The following is an 18,589-nucleotide window of genomic DNA, read 5'->3' as shown; positions in this document are numbered from 1 at the left end:
TACACCAGAAAAAAATGTTGGAAGGAAAAAATCTTAATGAGGCATCTAAAATTTAACACCATTGACTGACTGATTTCAGTAGAAAGTTCCACAAAGCACTAACACTCTGTGCTTGGTGACCTTGGAGTGGACCTCAAGGAGCATGCAGGATGATTTAATAGTGCCCCTTTTGATTAGACTACTGCTTAATATTTTAGGCACCTCATGTAACACAAGAATTGTACTATCACCAGACTGCAGTAGAGAAGAGAAGATGGAAGCATTTCCTCTTCTTTTGTTCATTTTCTTTTCCCCCTGTGCCCTTTCCCCTAAAGGGGCCTGTCTGTTCCCATTTGCTGCTCCAAACTCTGCTACCCTAGGGTATCTTAACTTCTTGTACTATTTCATCCCTCCTCATTTGCCCTATGCATCAGTTACAGAAATTAGCCTGCCAATGTCTATGCATCTGCAAATAGCTGAGCCACTAAAATCTCCAGAAAGAATTAACATTCTAATATTCAGCCGTGATCTAACATATTTCTCATGATGACTCCTCATGCAGAGACAGCTAATGGGTGCATATAACTAAGGTCTGCAGCTCATTGATTTCCGTGAATCAACTCTGAGCAAAACTTAGTTGAATACCACTCAGTGTCAGCAACATGCATTCACTCATGGCAGAGGACAAGGGCCAGAGAGGACTCTTAATGAGCATGAGGCAGGCCGTTTACCTATAACCCGTGTGTCCAGCTCTTTGTCCATGAGTTCTTCAGGGTCTGTGAATTCACTCAGAGTGATCTTGGGGGCATTTTCACTTTGGCTGACAGAACCAATCATTTCCTGTTCTTTGTCATGCTGGACTTGAGCATAGATGTTAATCCATGGGATTTTCCTACGTTAAACAGGGGAATAAAATAGATTTTCATTGAGATGGTCTTCCCGATTTACAGTAACAGTTGCCTCCTCAACAGTGAATATTATATATTATACCACAAAAACCAGAGGAACAAAGCATGACAGGAATATAATTTACACTTATAAAATCTTAGTGCGGATGCCTGGCCGACATTGAACAGGAATCTATTTAATAATAATAATAATAATAATAATAATAATATTCAGTGGTACCTTGGTAGTCGAACGGCCTAGCTCCCAAACAAATCAGGAGTGAGTCTTCCGGTTTGCAAACGTTTTTCGGAAGTCAAACGTCCAACGCAGCTTCCACAGCTTCCAGTTGAGTGCAGGAAGCTCCTGCAGCCAATCGGAAGCCGCGCCTTGGTTTTTGAACCGTTTCGGGACACTTTAAATTCATCGAATGGACTCCCGGAACAGATTAAATTCAAGAACCAAGATATCACTGTAATCGAATTTATATACCACCTTATACCGCCCTATACCCTGAGGTCTCTCAGGGCGGTTCACAGATTCAATACATACAATGTGAACCAGGCAGCCAGCTCGGGCAGGCTGAAAGCTGAAAATGATGTTCTATCACAAGTAAAATAACAAAAAAGTGGGGTATATTATTCTTATTTTTATTCTTATTTTACCATTACCTGCCCGTCACCCTGAGGTCCCAAAGCAGCTTACAACAATTTAAAATACAACATTAAAATTTTAAAAACCTACAATCACAAAAATAACATTTAATAAAAATAACATCAAGTAAAAATAGCAAAAGTTCAAACAAATGCTTCTATTGCAGTTAGATTTCCAGTATTTCTGCATCATAATCTGAAAGGCCATTTTCTAAAAAAAGAAGAAGAGATTTCTTTTCCCATGTCATGAAATGCATCCAGTAAAACACCCTCTCATGCCATTTTAAAGTCCAGCTGTTGACCAACAGTCCCGTGGCTTGTCCTCCATTCCCACATCCTGATTTCTCTTTGACTCTGCTCTATTTCCAGCTCCTGACTCTCTGCAGGCTGCTGACCACAGCCTAGCCCTCCCAAATAATTTCTGACTGGCATCAGAGTATATCTCATACCTCGATGAAAGAGCAAACTGTCTACAGTGAGGTGTGGCTTTTACTGGTCTCAACTTCCCACAAAAAATGTGGGGTTTCCCCAGTTTTTGTTTCTTGGACCCATCTGGCCAGGTGACAAAAGAAGTGCCCTCTCAGAATATCTTTTTTGCCAGGTGTTCTGTACTTGCTCTGAAACCTAAGAAACTATTCAAGCAAGTAACATGTAACTAGCTAAGTTCCTCCTCATCTTCTTTCCCAAATTATTTGTACCTTTACACTTGGCTTCATTGGTTTTAAAAGGCAATTCTCTGGAAATTCCCACTGGAAATTCCTACGTGCTCAACTACATGGGTCTAAAGCTACCCATTCTGTATTAAGAGTATTTCACAAGGTTTATGGAGAAATAAATAGAAAACTTCTCTCTTTGTTTATTTCCCCCCAGACCGGGGCTGAAGGGAGGGGTCCTGAGGTATTGGGACCAGAAATTCCCCAAGCAGCTGAAAAAAACTGGGTTGTGTCAGGGGGTTCATCCTATGGTAGCAGCCAGCTGTAATTCTTTGGGGGGGGGGAGGAGAGAACAAAATAAAGAAATGTGGCTTCTCCAAGATCTGTCACGGATGAGTTTCTGTCTCTCTTGAGACCCTTTGTGAGAGGAGACCCACAGCCAGGCTAACAGGCTCCATTTCCTTGGATTAACTGTAGCATTTTTGTATTAATTCAGTGGCTGGATTAATTGTGATTTTGCTGATGACCCTGACACAGCTGACAGCTGACATCACAGCTGCCAAGAAACAAATCTTATGAGTTATCTCAGCCAATAAGATTAAACAGTAGTGATGGCTAATGACACACAAGACGGAAGGAGGGGCACTGAGAAGTAGCAGCAGACAGGGAAGGAAAAGTGCACTGAAGCACATCAGAACAATGTGAATGTTTAGTGAAGTGAGTATTTCCATTAATTGACTTTGCTGCATCTAGGAGCATCACAGAGAAGAAAATATCAACATTTGAAGATATGTGATGCCGAATGTCTCCCTATGGGGCAAACGTCCAGAGATGACTGTCTGTTCCTGCTGTCTGAGTCACTGTGAGACATATTTTTCACTGTAGACAGTAAATATTTGTGTAATGCTGTCGTTCTTTTTAATCAGTGGACAGGGTGCACAAGTGATCCTTTCCTTTTGGCTTCCTTTTAAACAACTGGGAGTGTTTGAGATGGACAACATATTCTTTCTTAACCTTATTTTCTCTGGGCTGGCTTTGTCCGATACCTTTTTATGCTTTCTGCCCTTCAACATCCTCCCGGTTCTCTTGCAAACGAATAACTAAGCTCATTTAGCTTTGGTGCATGCTTGCCTGATTTTGTACATCTAAATTAGGTCAGTAATAGCTGATATAATGTGTCATCATTGCTTTGGAAAGCTTGCCTGGGTTATTTTCTATTTTCAGCATCTGTTCTGGCTGTTGGGCCTTTTAAACTTAGAGTTCCAGGGGAAGCTTCCTTCTCTGCAGTATTAAAAAAAATGATGGGCCAGATAAAAGCATATATACACACACACCAATTCAGAGTGAGACTCTGAGATCCTAGTTTGGTTCAGGCTTTCATCAAAGCATCTTTCAGGGGAGACTTGAATGGATACATTTTCAAAACAATATATGGGAAAGATACCCAGAGATGTACTGGGCTCATTAAAAGTAGGGTATGTGGATCCCTCATGGCAGAAAACTCCCCCCCCCCACTGTACCTATGAAAGGACCCCATGCCAGGCATGGTGAGCTATCTGAATGGAATAAAACCTCTTTGTACCATTTGCTGCACACCTCAGAGCAGCAGAAAGTAGCATCAAAGGAGAATTCAAGAACAATTTCCTCAGTCTTCAGTGCTGGATACATCAAAGCAAACTTTTGCTGAGATAAAGCATGAACATTAGCCATTCCTCCTTTCTCCCCAATACACATGTGTCTTAAGCCCAGTTCTGAGACATTGTAGGTGTCCCTTCACCCCTAAGACCATGTATTGTTTCCAATGCCTGAGCTTCTCACCTCCATGTGTCCACATTCATGTTGACCCTTTGCCTAAATATATGCCAACTTCCTTTGGTTGTGTATCTGAGGAGAATAAGTATTTAGGCTGAACTTTTACCCAGTGAGAGTGTAGGTTTTGCAGCACACTGCCTTCCCCTGAGCCTCAATCTAAGCTTTCAGACAGTGGCCTGGTTAAGACTCTCTATTGCCACCTTTATGAACAATTACTTAATATCCTGGTTAGTTGACCAACATTAAACCAGAGTTCCCATTTTGGCCAAATTTGGAAATTCTGGTTTATAACAAACCAGAATCTCCACATGATGCTGGCACACAAAAGGAGAAGATAAGGGTGGAGCATGCAGGCCTGATGCTTGTTCCCGGTTTCATAAATCACAGTTTATAAAACCAACACCTCTGCATCCAAATAGGGCCAGTCCCTCTCCAGCTCACGTAGCCAAAGCCATTTAGTAGAAGGACAAAGATGTACAGAGATGGGGAACATTATGTTTTAATGCTTTTAAAATGTTTAATGCCAGCTGTATATTGATCTTGCACCAATGGCAAAATTTCTGTTGGATAAATCAGCCTTATATAACCAATATGCTTAACTCTAATTAATGCATGAGAGGATTTAGAGTAAGCTCTCCTGCCAGGCTTAGCTGGGTCAGAGCTCCTCACTTTGGGAGGAAGGGCTAGCAAAGCCCTTTGCTCCCTCTCTTTTGCACCATGAGAACTGACCAGTAATGATGTCTGGGTTGGATTCTCCAAGCTTAGACCGTGCAGCTTTAGCAAGCCATTTTTGTGTTTCTATACAAATAATTGACAAACATTTAGCATTTTTTGTAACCTAAGTTAAAACTGCCTGTGTTTTCTGGCTGCTGTATGGAAAAGCACATCTGACCTTTGAAGAGTTTGTAAGTAAACCATTTTTAGCTTACCAAACATGAAGCCGCCTTCTATGCTAAGGGGAAGTGGGGAGCTTTGGAAGAAACTTGGAAGAGGATATTTTAAAGATCTAACAGCCTATATTACCACACTATGCTTTGCTTCCTGTTTTGTGATTTTTAAATCTCTGTAGAGGCTCTCTCAACAGAGAGTACTTCTGCAAACCTGAAAATAGGCATTCAGGGAATTTTCCTTTTATTCTTTTAAACAAATTACAATATTTTACTAAAATACTAGCAGTTTCCAAATTGCAATGTGTAGCTAAGTTTGGGGCTGTACAAAGAACCAAAGAACAACCCCTCAAGGTTTTTTTGTGTTTGCTTGCCTTGAAAAGTCCTGTTGGTGCTGACCTTTAAAGCCCTAAATAGCCTCAGCCCTGTATACATAAAGGAGCGTCTCCACCCACATCATTCAGCTCGGACACTGAGATCCAGCAGCGAGGACCTTCTGGCGGTTCCCACACTACGAGAAGTGAAGCGACAGGGAACCAGATAGAGGGCCTTTTCAGTAGTGGCGTCTGCCCTGTGTAATGACCTCGCATCAAATTTTAAGGAGATGAGTAATTTTATAATATTTAGGAAATATCTGAAGGCAGCCCTGTATAGGAAAGCTTTTTAAGGTTTAATGTTTTATTGTGTTTTTCTATATGCTGGAAGCCGCCCAGAGTAGCTGGGGCAACACAGATGGGTGGAGTACAATTTTTATTTTATTTTATTGTATTTATTTTATTATTATTTTTTATTTTTTTTTATTTTAGGACCAAACAAAAGTTCCCTTGACTATCTCTAATGTGATGTTTATTACTGTCCATGTAGTTAATGCCTGAAGCATTGACATCTGCTCAATGGAACTAAAATGTACCTAACTGAGAAATAGAAAAGTCTTCTGTGGATCACATCCTTAGTGCACAGCAGCAAAATTCCTTTTCCACCTTCCATGCAGATGAGCCAAGGATAACCACAGGCTTCCTTTAGAATGAGGCTTTGTAGAAAGAGAAGCATTACTATACGTACTGTGTTTGTTGACCATAAAGAACAAAATAGAATCTAGAAACACATATTTATTTATTTATTTATTTATTTGCTGGAAACCAAAATCTCCATCTAGCTTTTAGTAAAGGAGAAAAACACACCAAGATTAGCCTCCTTGTACCATCACTTCCTTCACGGCAAAGTATCTTTTATTTCCTAATGGATTTCCTCCACGTGCACATGTAGTGCAACACAGCCTGGCTTCCAAGGCTGGAGGACAGTTTGCAACGTGAATGCCTAACGAGTCACTCGAGCGCCTTGCTTCACGCAGGCTCCTAATAAACTGCTGGTGTGTGTGCCAGCGGAGTGCCAATTGTAGCAATCTGCAAAATTAAAAATTCATGCAAACACATGTTTTCCCTACCTTTGCTAAACTGAAGCTCTGCATTCTAGCAGCAATTCTACCTAATCACAAAAGTACACATTGCTAATAGACTTCTGGATCCGACGGAAAAATGGGACAGCGCTAAATATTTTATATTCCATTTGTTATTAGGAGCAGCTGCATTCTTTTAGGCAGAGGGGGAGCGAGCTGTGAGTTGATTGAAGATGCAGTAGGATCCCATCAAGAAATGAGTGAGACCCAAGAACAGTATCTCAGGCAAGTTAAAGCTCTTGTCTCCTTTGCTCTATGCTCCTGTCTAGGTACTAAGGGTGATTTCTGTTGCTGTTGCTTGGTTTTTTTCTGCCCAGAAACAGGTATACTAAAACAACAACAACACATAGCATAGAATCTAGTTTTGGTGTTGTTGTTTTAAGTAATAAGTGAACCTCCATATGTTGTTTTAAGAGAATAAGACAAGCCTGCTGGACAGTGGCACATCTAGTCCCTTATCCTGTTCTCACAGGGAGCAACCAGAAGCCTGTGAAAAGCCTGCAAGCTGGACATGAGCACAAGACATTTTGGCACTTGAAGGAACTGCAAACTGCTGCTCCCCACCACCACCAGGGAAGAAGGGGTGAGTGAATATCTACATAGAAACGGAGGGAAGAATCCAATCAGCCTTACCTGATGGTTGAAATGGGAATCAAAGGACATCTTGGGTGGGTGGGAAGGTGTCCTCTCTGAGTCATGCCGGGTGGGTGCAGCCCTCAGGAGATACCAGAGGGCAGCCCCTGTCATTTACTCCCTAAGGGTAGGAGGAGACCAACAGTGCCTCCTATTTGCCAAGAGGCTACTGTAGAGGCAGCATAGCGGAGGTGGTGGGGGGGGCTGCTGAGAAGACAGATCTGGCTTTCAAGGAGTGTGCTGCAGCAGCAGGCAATGTGTTCTATGGATGCCGGATCTGTTGCCCCTCTGCAACCTGCTGCCTGAGGCACTTGCCGCACCTTGCCTCATAGGTGGGCTGGCCCTGATCTAAGAGCACTCTGCTCACCTGTGATTTCCAACAACTGATATTGAGAGGATGATGCCTCTGATAGTGGAGGTAGAACATTATTACCATGGTTAGTTGTCACTGATAGCCTTTTCCACCAGGAATTTGTCTAATCCTGTTTGAAAGCAATCCATGTTGGTGGCCCTCACTGTCTTCTATAGTTCCATAGTTTAACTATTTGCTGCATGAAGTTCTTTCTTTTTTCTGTCTTGAATCTTTAAAGATTCTGCTCCATTCAGATTTCTTTAACAACATTATGATACTGGCAGTTCCCAATTAGCCCTAGAATGGAATTTGCCTTTTTTCACAGCTGTTGCACACTGGGTTGATGTCTTCACCAAGCTCTCTGCTACCACGCCAATGTTTTGTCACTACCAGTTCATACCTCAACAGTGTATATGTGAAATTATTATTTTTTTTGCCTTGACATTCTTCACATTGCACTTGTTTACATTGTAGTCCACTTGACACTTCACTGCCCATTCATTCAATTTGGGGAAGTCCTTCTATTTATTTAAACTTCTGCATCCCACTTCATAAACTCAGGAGTTTTTTAAAGCCAGCAGCTCATAAGGCAACTGTATTGCTCAGTCTTGTAAATACCTAGTTTCAGTTGTGATACTCGTTTTCCTTAACACTAGCTTTATTCAGTAATGGCAGCTTTGGCTGTTCTTGAAGCAGCCTGGTCATTTGAGCTTGCTCAGACCACCTCAGTTTGCAGAATGCATGGCGTGCAACTGCAGAACATGGGTTGTATATTGCCTTTTAAAGAGGCATCTCCGGCCCCTTTATCAGTAACCTCAAGCACAAACAATTCCAAGAGGTGGGGTTTCTATTGCCCAACAAACCGCTTAGAGATTTGCTGCAATCAGGCGGCACACAAATTTTGTTAAATAAAAATACCCCTCAAACTCTGCAGGTCCTTGTTTTATTTAAGGCAGCTTTGGCAGGAAGGAATTCCTCTCTTTAATGCCACGTCCCTCCCCTTCCACCTCGTTCAGGGTGCCTGTCCGCTTTCTATCTCTCTGTATACTGGGATAGGTGGGGTTCTGCGCCCACTCTTGAGCAGTTGTAAGAGCAGGATAGGGTGAGGGAAGAAAGCTGCAGCAGGTGGAGATGTGAATATGCCGCTTACAGAGAAGCAGTCCCTCCCTGACATGAAGGCCATAAAGTTAACAGAGCCCATCTGGGTTTGCACCTGGCATCCCTAATTTAAACTCATCTCCTGCACTGATGTAGCTTTATTGTTAAACTCCCAGGGGGCTCATGCCAGCACTGGCAGCACTCATCTGTTCTTCAGAGAGACAGGAAACTTTGATGTGGAAGCAAATGGAAAAATGCAGAGGATATAGGAAAACTGGAAGGTACTCCATAAAAATGCTCTCTTTTCAAAGCAAGGGATCATATATAGTATTAATAAATTATGAAATGCTTATATGCATTTTCTTCTGATATGACCACTATTCCCTCCCCATTTTTATTTGTTGTGGGAGAGTGTTACATGTGTACAATTTTTGATGTTATGGAACACTTGTGGGACCAAAGGTTGATGGCAGTTTATAAATGGTACTTTGTGACTTTTCTTCTGCTCCATCACTTCTAGTCTGTTAGAATTACAGAATATCCAATCCAATACCCAGTCCTGAAATTTCCGTTTATCCATTGACAGTGCAAGGGGCTACCACATCTAGGGCAGGTGGAAATCTTGAAAACATTCCAACCTAGAAGCCGCGCTCCACATCAGAACTTCCACTCTTAGTAAAGAAGGTTAGTAGAGTTCATTATTTCCTTAGGGATTCTTTAAAACAAGCCATACATCATGTGAAAGCTGACATGGTTATTGTCCTTTTAAATTGTGTTTCCAACCATGGAAATTCAGAATTTGCATTGATGAACAGATTTTGCCCAGCCTTAATTTGGTCCTGGAAAGATTTATCCCCTGGTCACTTGGGTTTTGCTCCTCTCCTGTGCATCTAGGTTCATAAAAAGGTGACTGAGTAGGTCTGAGAAAGCAGAACTTCATGCTATTCTAGAGACATTTCTGCTTCTTGGATTGAACAAGTATAAAACTAGTACTCATGGGACTGACAATTTCCCACAGCATAGTAAAACTGACCTGCACCATCCAAGATGCTTTTGTAGCTGTGTCAGTACAAGTTAGCATGGATTTTTGCAGGTAACCATTCTTTGGGCAGCCACTATTGCTATGCCCTAAATGGTGAAAATTATCTTGTAATGAAATCTTTGAAGAATACGAAACCTGATGAGGTCTATTTGGGGATCTGGATAATTGCACGTTGAACATGTATCTGGGATATCTGGATTAATCAAACTGCAGATCAGTGATTGACCAACTAATCTCAGCATTAGCTCACTCCTTGCAAATCAGATAGAATATGAATTACCTACTTTGAAGACACTTTGCTCATTTTGGTGCCATTTAAATAGCACCTTGTGGTGTATAAAATAATTGATAGAAGGCAATACAGAATATAAGACTCTCAAGTTTATTATCTGTATTTTCTGTGCCTGTTGTTTATGACATATAATAATCAAGATAAAAATTATCAGTGATCTCTGATTAGTAACCACATTTCTTCAAATGTGGCAGAACCGCAAGGAGTTGGACAGAGCTGCTGCATGTGTACATTTTTCCTTGAAGCAGATGCTCTTGGGTACCAGCATCTTTGACTACCTGATTTACTGGAAGTGTATAGGTAACAATTCTTTCATGCAGGAGGATGCTGACTCTGAGAACCCTAAGCACATTTACTTCTGTTTAGAGCTGATATTTAGGTAAAGAAAATCCAACAGTGGGCCACTGACTAGAAAACAATACAGTTAGAATTAATGATCACCCGTAGAATGATGCAGTATTGCAACCTAATTATATAAAAAATGCCTTTCATATATATAAAAAGTTGCTAAGCATATATAAACAATAGTAGATTAGGGTCCTAGGGACGCGGGTGGCGCTGTGGGTAAAAGCCTCAGCGCCTAGGGCTTGCCAATCGAAAGGTCGGCAGTTCGAATCCCCGCGGCGGGGTGCGCTCCCGTCGCTCGGTCCCAGCGCCTGCCAACCTAGCAGTTCGAAAGCACCCCCGGGTGCAAGTAGATAAATAGGGACCGCTTACTGGCGGGAAGGTAAACGGCGTTTCCGTGTGCTGCGCTGGCTCGCCAGATGCAGCTTTGTCACGCTGGCCACGTGACCCGGAAGTGTCTCCGGACAGCGCTGGCCCCCGGCCTCTTGAGTGAGATGGGCGCACAACCCTAGAGTCTGTCAAGACTGGCCCGTACGGGCAGGGGTACCTTTACCTTTACCTAGATTAGGGTCAGTAAATGACACTGGTTAGATGTGTTTATACATATACCGTATTTTTCGCTGTATAGGACGTACCGGACCACAGGACATACCGGACCATAGAAGGGGGAGAACAGGGGGGGGGGAATTCTCCCCCTCTCTGCTCAGCGCCCCTTCAGCGAAGTGGCAGGAGAAATGGAGCCCCTTCCATTTCTCCTCCCGCTTCACTGAAGGGGCACTGCGCAGAGAGGGAAAACTGTGTAGTGCCTCTCCAGTGAAGCGAAGCCTGGAGAGCAAGAGGGTTCAGTGTGCACCGACCCCTCTCGCTCTCCAGGCTTCAGGTGGCTATCTGCAAGCCTTCTGAGCACAGCGAGAACTCCCGCTGTGCTCCGAAGGCTTGCGGATAGCTGCCTGAAACCCCTGGAGCGCAGTGTGAACTGCCGCTGCACTCCGGGGGTTTCAGGCAGCCTTGCCTCCACTCCCGGAGTTTGCGGGGTTGGGGGCGGGGGAAGCCCGAGCTTCCCCCAACCCCAGAACAGGTTGGGGAGTGGCAGTCCCATCTTCCTCCTGGGGAAAAGCCCGCAAGAGCCGTGTGAAGCTTGTGTGCGGCTCTTGGGGGCTTTTCCTGCCTGCCTCCCCTCTGCATTCGCTGCATAGGACGCACAGACTTTTCCCCTTAGTTTTTAAGAGGGGGAAAAGTGCGTCCTATGGAGCAAAAAATACGGTAAATGTTGTAGATCTGTCTCTCCAAATTCCTTGGGGAAGTTGCAGCATTCCATAGAAGCACAATGAGACATAATTATATAATCTGTACACAATCAGACATCTGGAAAGCGACATATTAAGGACTGAAATGATGCTAGTCTCTTTAGACAATCTGCTTCCTGAGATGACAACCCTAGAGTTGGTATGCAATTCTTCCAGCAAGGAAAAATTGTACATTTTTAGATAACTCAGTCCCACAATGACCCAGTGACATAGATCTCTATGTAAAAAGCAGTCAGCTGTATTGACCCTTGTATCATTTCAGAAGGAAGGCTAGTGGAATGGATGCAGACATAACTAATGTCACTGATGGGACTGTAGGTGGATACATATTCCCACACTCACTGCACTGGAACCAGCAATCTGGTTAGAAATACATCAGACTTCGAATGCTGGATGACAACTTGGCATGAATGGAAGCTCAGGAGAGTTAGAAGGGTTAAACAGCGATGGAGAAAGCAGTAAGTGATTATTCCCATCAACCAACAAAAGTTTTCTGTATTCACCAAGCATAACTTCAAAAAAAAGAAAGACAAATGTTTATGTCCCATCTGTTACTGTAGAGACAGTGTTCAGGTGGCTTACAACATTCTGAATTTGCTAAATAAATTAAATAATGAACAGCACAATAAAAATAAGTACCATAAAGACAGAGACATAGCAGATGAGAGTTGCTTAAAATGCAATGGTTAGGAAACAAGACCTAATCACTTACCATGCGTTTTAAGCCCCCTACCATGCACTGAAGAGACTGTGGGGTCCATGCTATTGGCCCCACCCCTCATGATGTTTGGGTCAACTAGCTCTGCCTCTGCTGCCCGTGCATTGAGGATGAACTTGCACAGAAGTGAATCTGACATGCTTAGAAGTCTCTGCCTGTAGGTTTCCCTGTGTCCTGGAGCCTGTGCAAGAATCTAGGACATGGGGAAAACTATGCATACCCTCATGTCTAGGTACACAAGTTTACCTGCTGGTGCCCCTTCTCAACTCGTGGCATCCGATGGAACTAGTTAGCTTGTGTGACATCCAAAGGGGTGGGAAGAGACTGTCATGGCTCACTGGCCCCCTCAATATGTGGAACCCCTTTAATCACTTGCAGTGTCATATATAGGTGAAATGGTGGCCCCTTGTCCCTTGCTTCTTAACCCCACCTCCCACATACTGAGATGTGTCCTGTTCTCTTACTGGTTCTCCAAAGGGGACTTTTGCTCACCTTGGAGCTAGAGTGCATTCTCATTATCACCATTCTGATTTGGACAAGGTATTTCCTATCCTGCTGCATAGCACATGTGACAGGAATAAGAACTGAGTGGAAGTAGTTACAGTGAGAAAAGCCTCAGAAGTTGGGCGAGAATGTGCTCCATCCTATTTCCCCGGTCCGAGAGGGTTGAGGATGCTGAGTGAAACTCATCCATTCTGAGCATACACGTCTCTGTGGACCGTTGTGCCCACAACACACATCTTGATTTCTTGCATCCACACCTTGTAGAAATCTTCTGTCCTCCCTCTCCCCTTTCCCCTCAAGCCATAAGCCTTAAAATGTCTTTGAAATCCAGGTTCTGAAAGTTCATCTTCAGACGGATTTTCTGTAAATCACAGAGGAGCAGCAACATACCTTTTAAACTTGTAGATTAAAAAAACAGCCAAGCCCACGAAGACTACCGACAGCAGCATCAACATGGCTGAACTGCTGTGCCCGGCACCAGAGTCGACGAGAGGTGCTGGGAAATGAAAGAGCAACACGTTATGTGGAGAAGTCTTTAACGGCAGGAATGAGGGAAGTAAGAGGAAGCAAGCCATTCTCTTTCCTTTACTGCCTCTTCTTGTTTACTAGCACAGGCTGTGTGAGAAAAGACAACTCACATGGACAAGCAAAAAAATGACCCCCCCCCCTTTTAACACAAAGCTATAATTTCTAGACAGCACCATAATAAAAAGGAAGCTGCAGGCTGTGTGCAGACAAGCAGAGGGGAGAAGCCCTGCTCCACCTCACGGCTTCAGTCTGCTTTAGCCTCAGCCTTTTTCATGGGTTTTGTTTAACAGTGAACCAATAAAAACAAGCGGGAGGAGGAAGGGTTCAGTCTCTTGTGAAGCTTGTGCCTTTGCATTTAGATTGGGGAAGGTGGATGCAAACACTAGTAATAAATTCATTCATAATTCACCCACTGAATTATCACAGAGTCACCATGGTACATAGACTCAACAGCTTAATTTGCACATAACACTAAGCCGAAGTATGGCATAGCATGAATAAGCAAACATGCAGGTTCCCAGAGCAATTATTTGGTGTTTTTTTATGCTTGTAAAGGTAAAGGACCCCTGGGCGGTTAAATCCAGTCAAAGGCGACTATGGGGTTGTGGCACTCTTCTCGCTTTCAGGCTGAGGGAGCCGGCGTTTGTCCACAGACAGCTTTCGGGGTCATGTGGCCAGCATGACTAAACTGCTTTTGGAGCAATGGAACACCGTGACAGAAGCCAGAGTGCACAGAAACGTTGTTTACCTTCCCACTGCAGTGGTGCCTATTTATCTACTTACATTGGTGTGCTTTCAAACTGCTAGGTTGGCAGAAGCTGGGATAGAGCAACGGGAACTCACCCCATCACTGGGATTCGAACTGCTGACCTTCTGACTGGCAAGCTCAAGAGACTCAGTGGTTTAGACCACAGTACCACCCGTGTCCTATTTTATGCTTGTATATCCCACCTTTCATCTAAGGAACTCAAGGTGGTGGGCATGGCCCTCCCAATCTCTGTAGGTTAGGCTAAGATATGGTGACTGGCCCAAAGATGATTGCGGTTATGAGCTCTGTTCTCCCAAATCCCAGTCAAACACCCAACCATTACACCACACTAGCATACAATTGCTGTGCTCCTCCTTCAGTCCAGCTGATCCATTGCCACCCAAGACTAAGCCAATATTTGGCTTAGCATTACGTGTGAACCCAGAGTCATGGTTGGTCTAACAGAGCAGTGAACCAGGAACAAACCTTGGTTACAATTCATAGTGTGTCTGGAACAATACAAACCATGAGCCCAGATTCAAACACAATGTGAAGCCAAACCATGGTTTAGCCCTGAATAGCACAGCAGCAGCAGAACTAGGGGAGGAGTGCAGCAGTTGCAATCTTTGCTCTGGAAACCTACACATTTGCTCATTCACACTAAACCATGGTTTGGTTTAATGTGATGTGTGGAGTGAGAACAGGAGTGGCCAGCACACACTGCTAATTTCCCACAATGTTCAGAACATCACATGTGACTGGCACATTTAAATTAACCACAGTGCCAAAATTCACGCTAACCCAATTGGGTATGTGATTCTGGAATTTTTTTGCTCAGGTCAGAATTATAAAAAAAGAGATTCAGCAGATCAGTCTCCAGAGCAGTTTTTTCAGTCATAATCTGAAATGCACTCACCTGAGAGCAAGCCCCATTGAACTCAATAGGACTTGCTACTGAATAGTCAGGCTTTCGATTACTCTGATAATGTTGTACTCCCAATGAAACTCTGATTGATTGTTGTGCGAATGAGTGACCGCACCATCAGACCAAACAGCTTTCTCTTTGATGAGCATCTTTGTTATTTGGATCAATTATATTGATTGTTTCCTGCAAATCTTTTATGTAATTGTCGTTCACCAACCAGAGCAAAAAAAAACCTTGGGGTTTGTTTTTGCTGGTTCTTAGGGGGCAGTGAGCAGTTACATTTTTCAAGTGGCTCTCGAAACGAAAGTAGCATCTCCAGGGGGCAATACAACAATGTACACCTTACCATCAGCAAACATATACCAATATTGCAAACTTGGAAGGAAACTCACAGAGAACTGATAAGATATCTGACCGGATTATAAAGGAAATTGCCCTCCGCTTGTTTTTTGCTTCCCTTGAACCAAGACATATTGAAGACTTCTCCAGCTAGAAGTCTGGAAGTGATCTTCAAGTGTGGTGTCAAGGTCCATAGTCAGAAGGCAAACAATTACAATGCAATCTTTCTTTGGCTTTCTTCCTAGTAGACCTAAGGCTAACTGCAAAGAGTTGCATTGTGTAGGGTTCCTTGCCAGCTTACCTAACGTTAGTTGAGTGACATACACAATGACTTCCACTCCAGGCTTCAGCTCAAATTGGACCAGATTCTGATTCAAAGCATTGAAGAGGATTTCAACAGCCTGAGGAAACAATGAATTATCCATTAACAACAGCACTTCAGAAACTATAGGAAGAATCCCCACAGACACTTCCAATATACCAATGGAAAAGTCATCCTCTCATTGTCAGACCTTGCATAGCAAAAAGAGCACAATGCACAAAGAAGATTTGAATAAATATATTTTTTAAAGGGGAGAAACCCCTAAATGAGAGGGGAAATCCTCAGCCAGCCCACTGATGACAGAGCATATTCTGTGGAGATGGAACTGACTGTCATGGAGCAAAAAACTAGGACGAGAATAGCTGGAAACCTTACCTGAGCCATGCCACGCTGCAACATGTTGCTACAAATCCAATTTGTTTTTAAATTACTCCTACCATGCAATTCCCACCCCCACACAGAAATGTTTTCATAACCCCTAAGTTACTCATATTGGGCACAGCCAGATATTAAAGTGGCATCTTGAAGGGCGAGAGGCAGACAATTTTCTGCTGGTTTAGTTTTGAATGAAATGTGTTATCAATAATATGAAGTATAACACAAAACGTTCAGCATCCTTCAGTGAGGGCCTTTTTTCCAGCCGGAACTAGCAGGAGCTCAGTTCCAGCACCTCTCAGGTGGGTGCCATTGCCATTATGAGAGAACAAGAGAGGCGTTCATGGTGAGTTCTGGCATCTCTTTTTCTAGAAAAATAGCACTGCTTGAAGTTCCCTTTTTTGCAAGGGTTCTCTGCTTTCCAACTGAAGTCCCTTAACACCTCATTCCACAGTGTTTAGGCTGGTTCCTCAACTCTCTCTGGGCAGAATTTTTGGGAGTGTCTAAGGAACTGTAGAGGAAAGAAAGGGATGGGGAATTTGGAATTTCCCTTTTGTGAGGTTCCTTCTCCTTGTGGCTGTTAGGATCCAAGCCAATGTTGTTACCCTTTAACACTTATGACATACATCCAATTTCCCTGCAGAAACTTCTTTCCACATTCATATTGCCGTTGCTGACTTGCAGGAAAAAACCTGTCTTGTAACCTTTCAAGGCAAGATCTACATTTATAAGGGAAAGAAATAGCCTTTCAAAGTTCAAAGCTTAACATCTGAAGAGTCTACATTCTTAATATTTAGTTAAAAGAGTGACTCGGCCATGTAGATTCCTTATTAAACCTCGCAATCTTGATAGTCTCAAGGCAGGTAACTAACTCCATCTGGGTGTATTAAAACATATTGAACATCTGCAAGTTCTCAAATGACTTGGTGCGATAAAAGGGATCCTGATCAGTGTGCAGAGGTTATATAAGAACTGGTGCACTGTAGAGGTTAAAGACAGAAATCTCAGCTGTGCTGTAAACACACTGAGAGAAATAACAACAACAGGGTTGGTGTAATGAATTCAGAACTATTGTATGTGAATTCAATTCTCTACCAGCTTTTCAAGCAAAAACTAAGTGGTCATTTTGGTGGCAATTTTGTCCTCCTGAAGCCCTGTGCACTATTTGCTCCATGCAAAACCTGGTAGAATGATGTTACATCACAGTATTGTCCCCAGGTCTCAGGGAAGGGAGGGACAAATGAGAGTTTTGCTGTTGTTTCATCCAGTTTGCATTGGGGGCAGGGAATCACTTAAAAAGGAAAGGCAAAATGGCAGCAGCAATTTGTGCTTCTACTGCAAGGGACATTGGACATCTCCAAGCCCTTAAAAATAAAAATAAATCACCCACCTACACTGAAATGGTGCCCATTTTGTCCCCCTATTTTGCACAATAAGTTTTCACCTGGAAAATTTCAGCACTACGGTGAACAATGAAAAGCACTCTGGAAGAGCTAAGGATTATTCCTGGTTATTCAGCTGACATCCACAAGCTATCTGGCAGGCCATCAACAAGAGTAACTGGATTTTGCTGGAAAGTCTTTTTATACTTCCTGCTCCACATAAGGCCTCCAGAAGTGATACCGCTGATTTAATCACTAGTTAATTTCTGCATGGAAGCTTAAGCAAGCTTGTGCTATTGTTCATGACTCTAATCTCACCTTAATATCACAGCTGCTATTCATCACTGTAATTACCTATTTATTTAAGTAAATGGCTATTGAAACTTCCAGGTATAGTTTGTATGCAATATCCTAGCTGGGTTTATGGCTGAATACACTCTCAATAGGGATCTGTAACCAATCCTGCGTGTCTGAAAAATGTAATTGCATGATACATATGTGTCAGGGGTTCAGGAGCAGAGGGACAGGAAAGGGAGGAATTAGAGACCGAGGGAGAGGAATCCGAGGGAGAGGTCAGCGATGATAGCCATCCGAGGTCTCTAAGTCTCTCCAGCGAATCAGAGGATTCACAGAAAGGGGCTCCCGTGGTCAGAGCTAGGGGGTTGCCAGAGGGAACACCCCAGGAAGGAGGGGCCAGAGGGGACTCAGAGAGCAGCAGCTGGAAATCGGGATCAGCTTCCCCACCGGAGAGCAGTAAGGGGGAGGAGTCCCAAACATCGGCAGCAGGCAGCTTTCCGTCAGCGGAAGGACATGAGTCAGGGTTAGCCACGCCTGCATCAGAGAGCGAGGAAACGGTCAAAAGGAAGGTCAGGGGCAGCGCGCGCGCGCCAAGTTCAAATGTACAAGAGGGGGGCGCAATGAGCAGCCCGGAGAGGGAGCCGGGTCCCAAAGCCCGCCGAAGAGAGGGGGAGGAGTCCGAAGGGTCCGCTTCCGAGGCGTCCAGGAAGGAAGGCACCCAGGGGGGTAGTAGGACCCAGAGGCGGAAGGAGAAACGTAGAAGGTGGAGTAAGGCTAGAGTCTTAAACTGGTGTACAGGGGGCGGAGACTCAGACGAGGCTTCGCTGGTCTAGGGTCTAGACGTAGAGACGCACGCTAGGGTTTGAAAATGGGAACTAAACTTCAATAAAGACTTTTGTACAGTTCCGCTGGCTAGCGTTGGTCTTCTGTGAGCTGGGACCTGGAGGCAGTCTCTGACAGTAAGCCTCGTCCCTCAGTTTCATCGGTTTTCTTCGCCTCAAGCATCGCTACGGGAGCGAGGCAGGGAGGGCAGAAGACTGGTGCCTTGCGAGCTCAC

At 43.7% G+C, this 18,589-nt stretch overlaps 1 protein-coding gene across 1 annotated transcript in view; it reads right to left on the bottom strand.

The window, feature by feature from the left end:
* The window catches only part of SORCS3 (sortilin related VPS10 domain containing receptor 3), a 410,327-nt gene that overhangs the window by 4,236 nt on the left and 387,502 nt on the right, over positions 1 to 18,589 (bottom strand). Inside the window, exons 24-26 of the mRNA XM_028730338.2 lie at positions 15,458 to 15,557; positions 13,007 to 13,112; positions 711 to 871 (exon numbers count right to left, since the gene is read on the bottom strand). Coding sequence (XP_028586171.2) covers positions 711 to 871; positions 13,007 to 13,112; positions 15,458 to 15,557 — 367 coding nt within the window. The remainder of the gene's footprint in view (positions 1 to 710; positions 872 to 13,006; positions 13,113 to 15,457; positions 15,558 to 18,589) is intronic.

This window comes from Podarcis muralis, chromosome 6, assembly GCF_964188315.1.
Source record: "Podarcis muralis chromosome 6, rPodMur119.hap1.1, whole genome shotgun sequence".
NCBI lineage: Eukaryota > Metazoa > Chordata > Lepidosauria > Squamata > Lacertidae > Podarcis > Podarcis muralis.
This window is presented reverse-complemented; position numbering and strand designations above follow the sequence as displayed.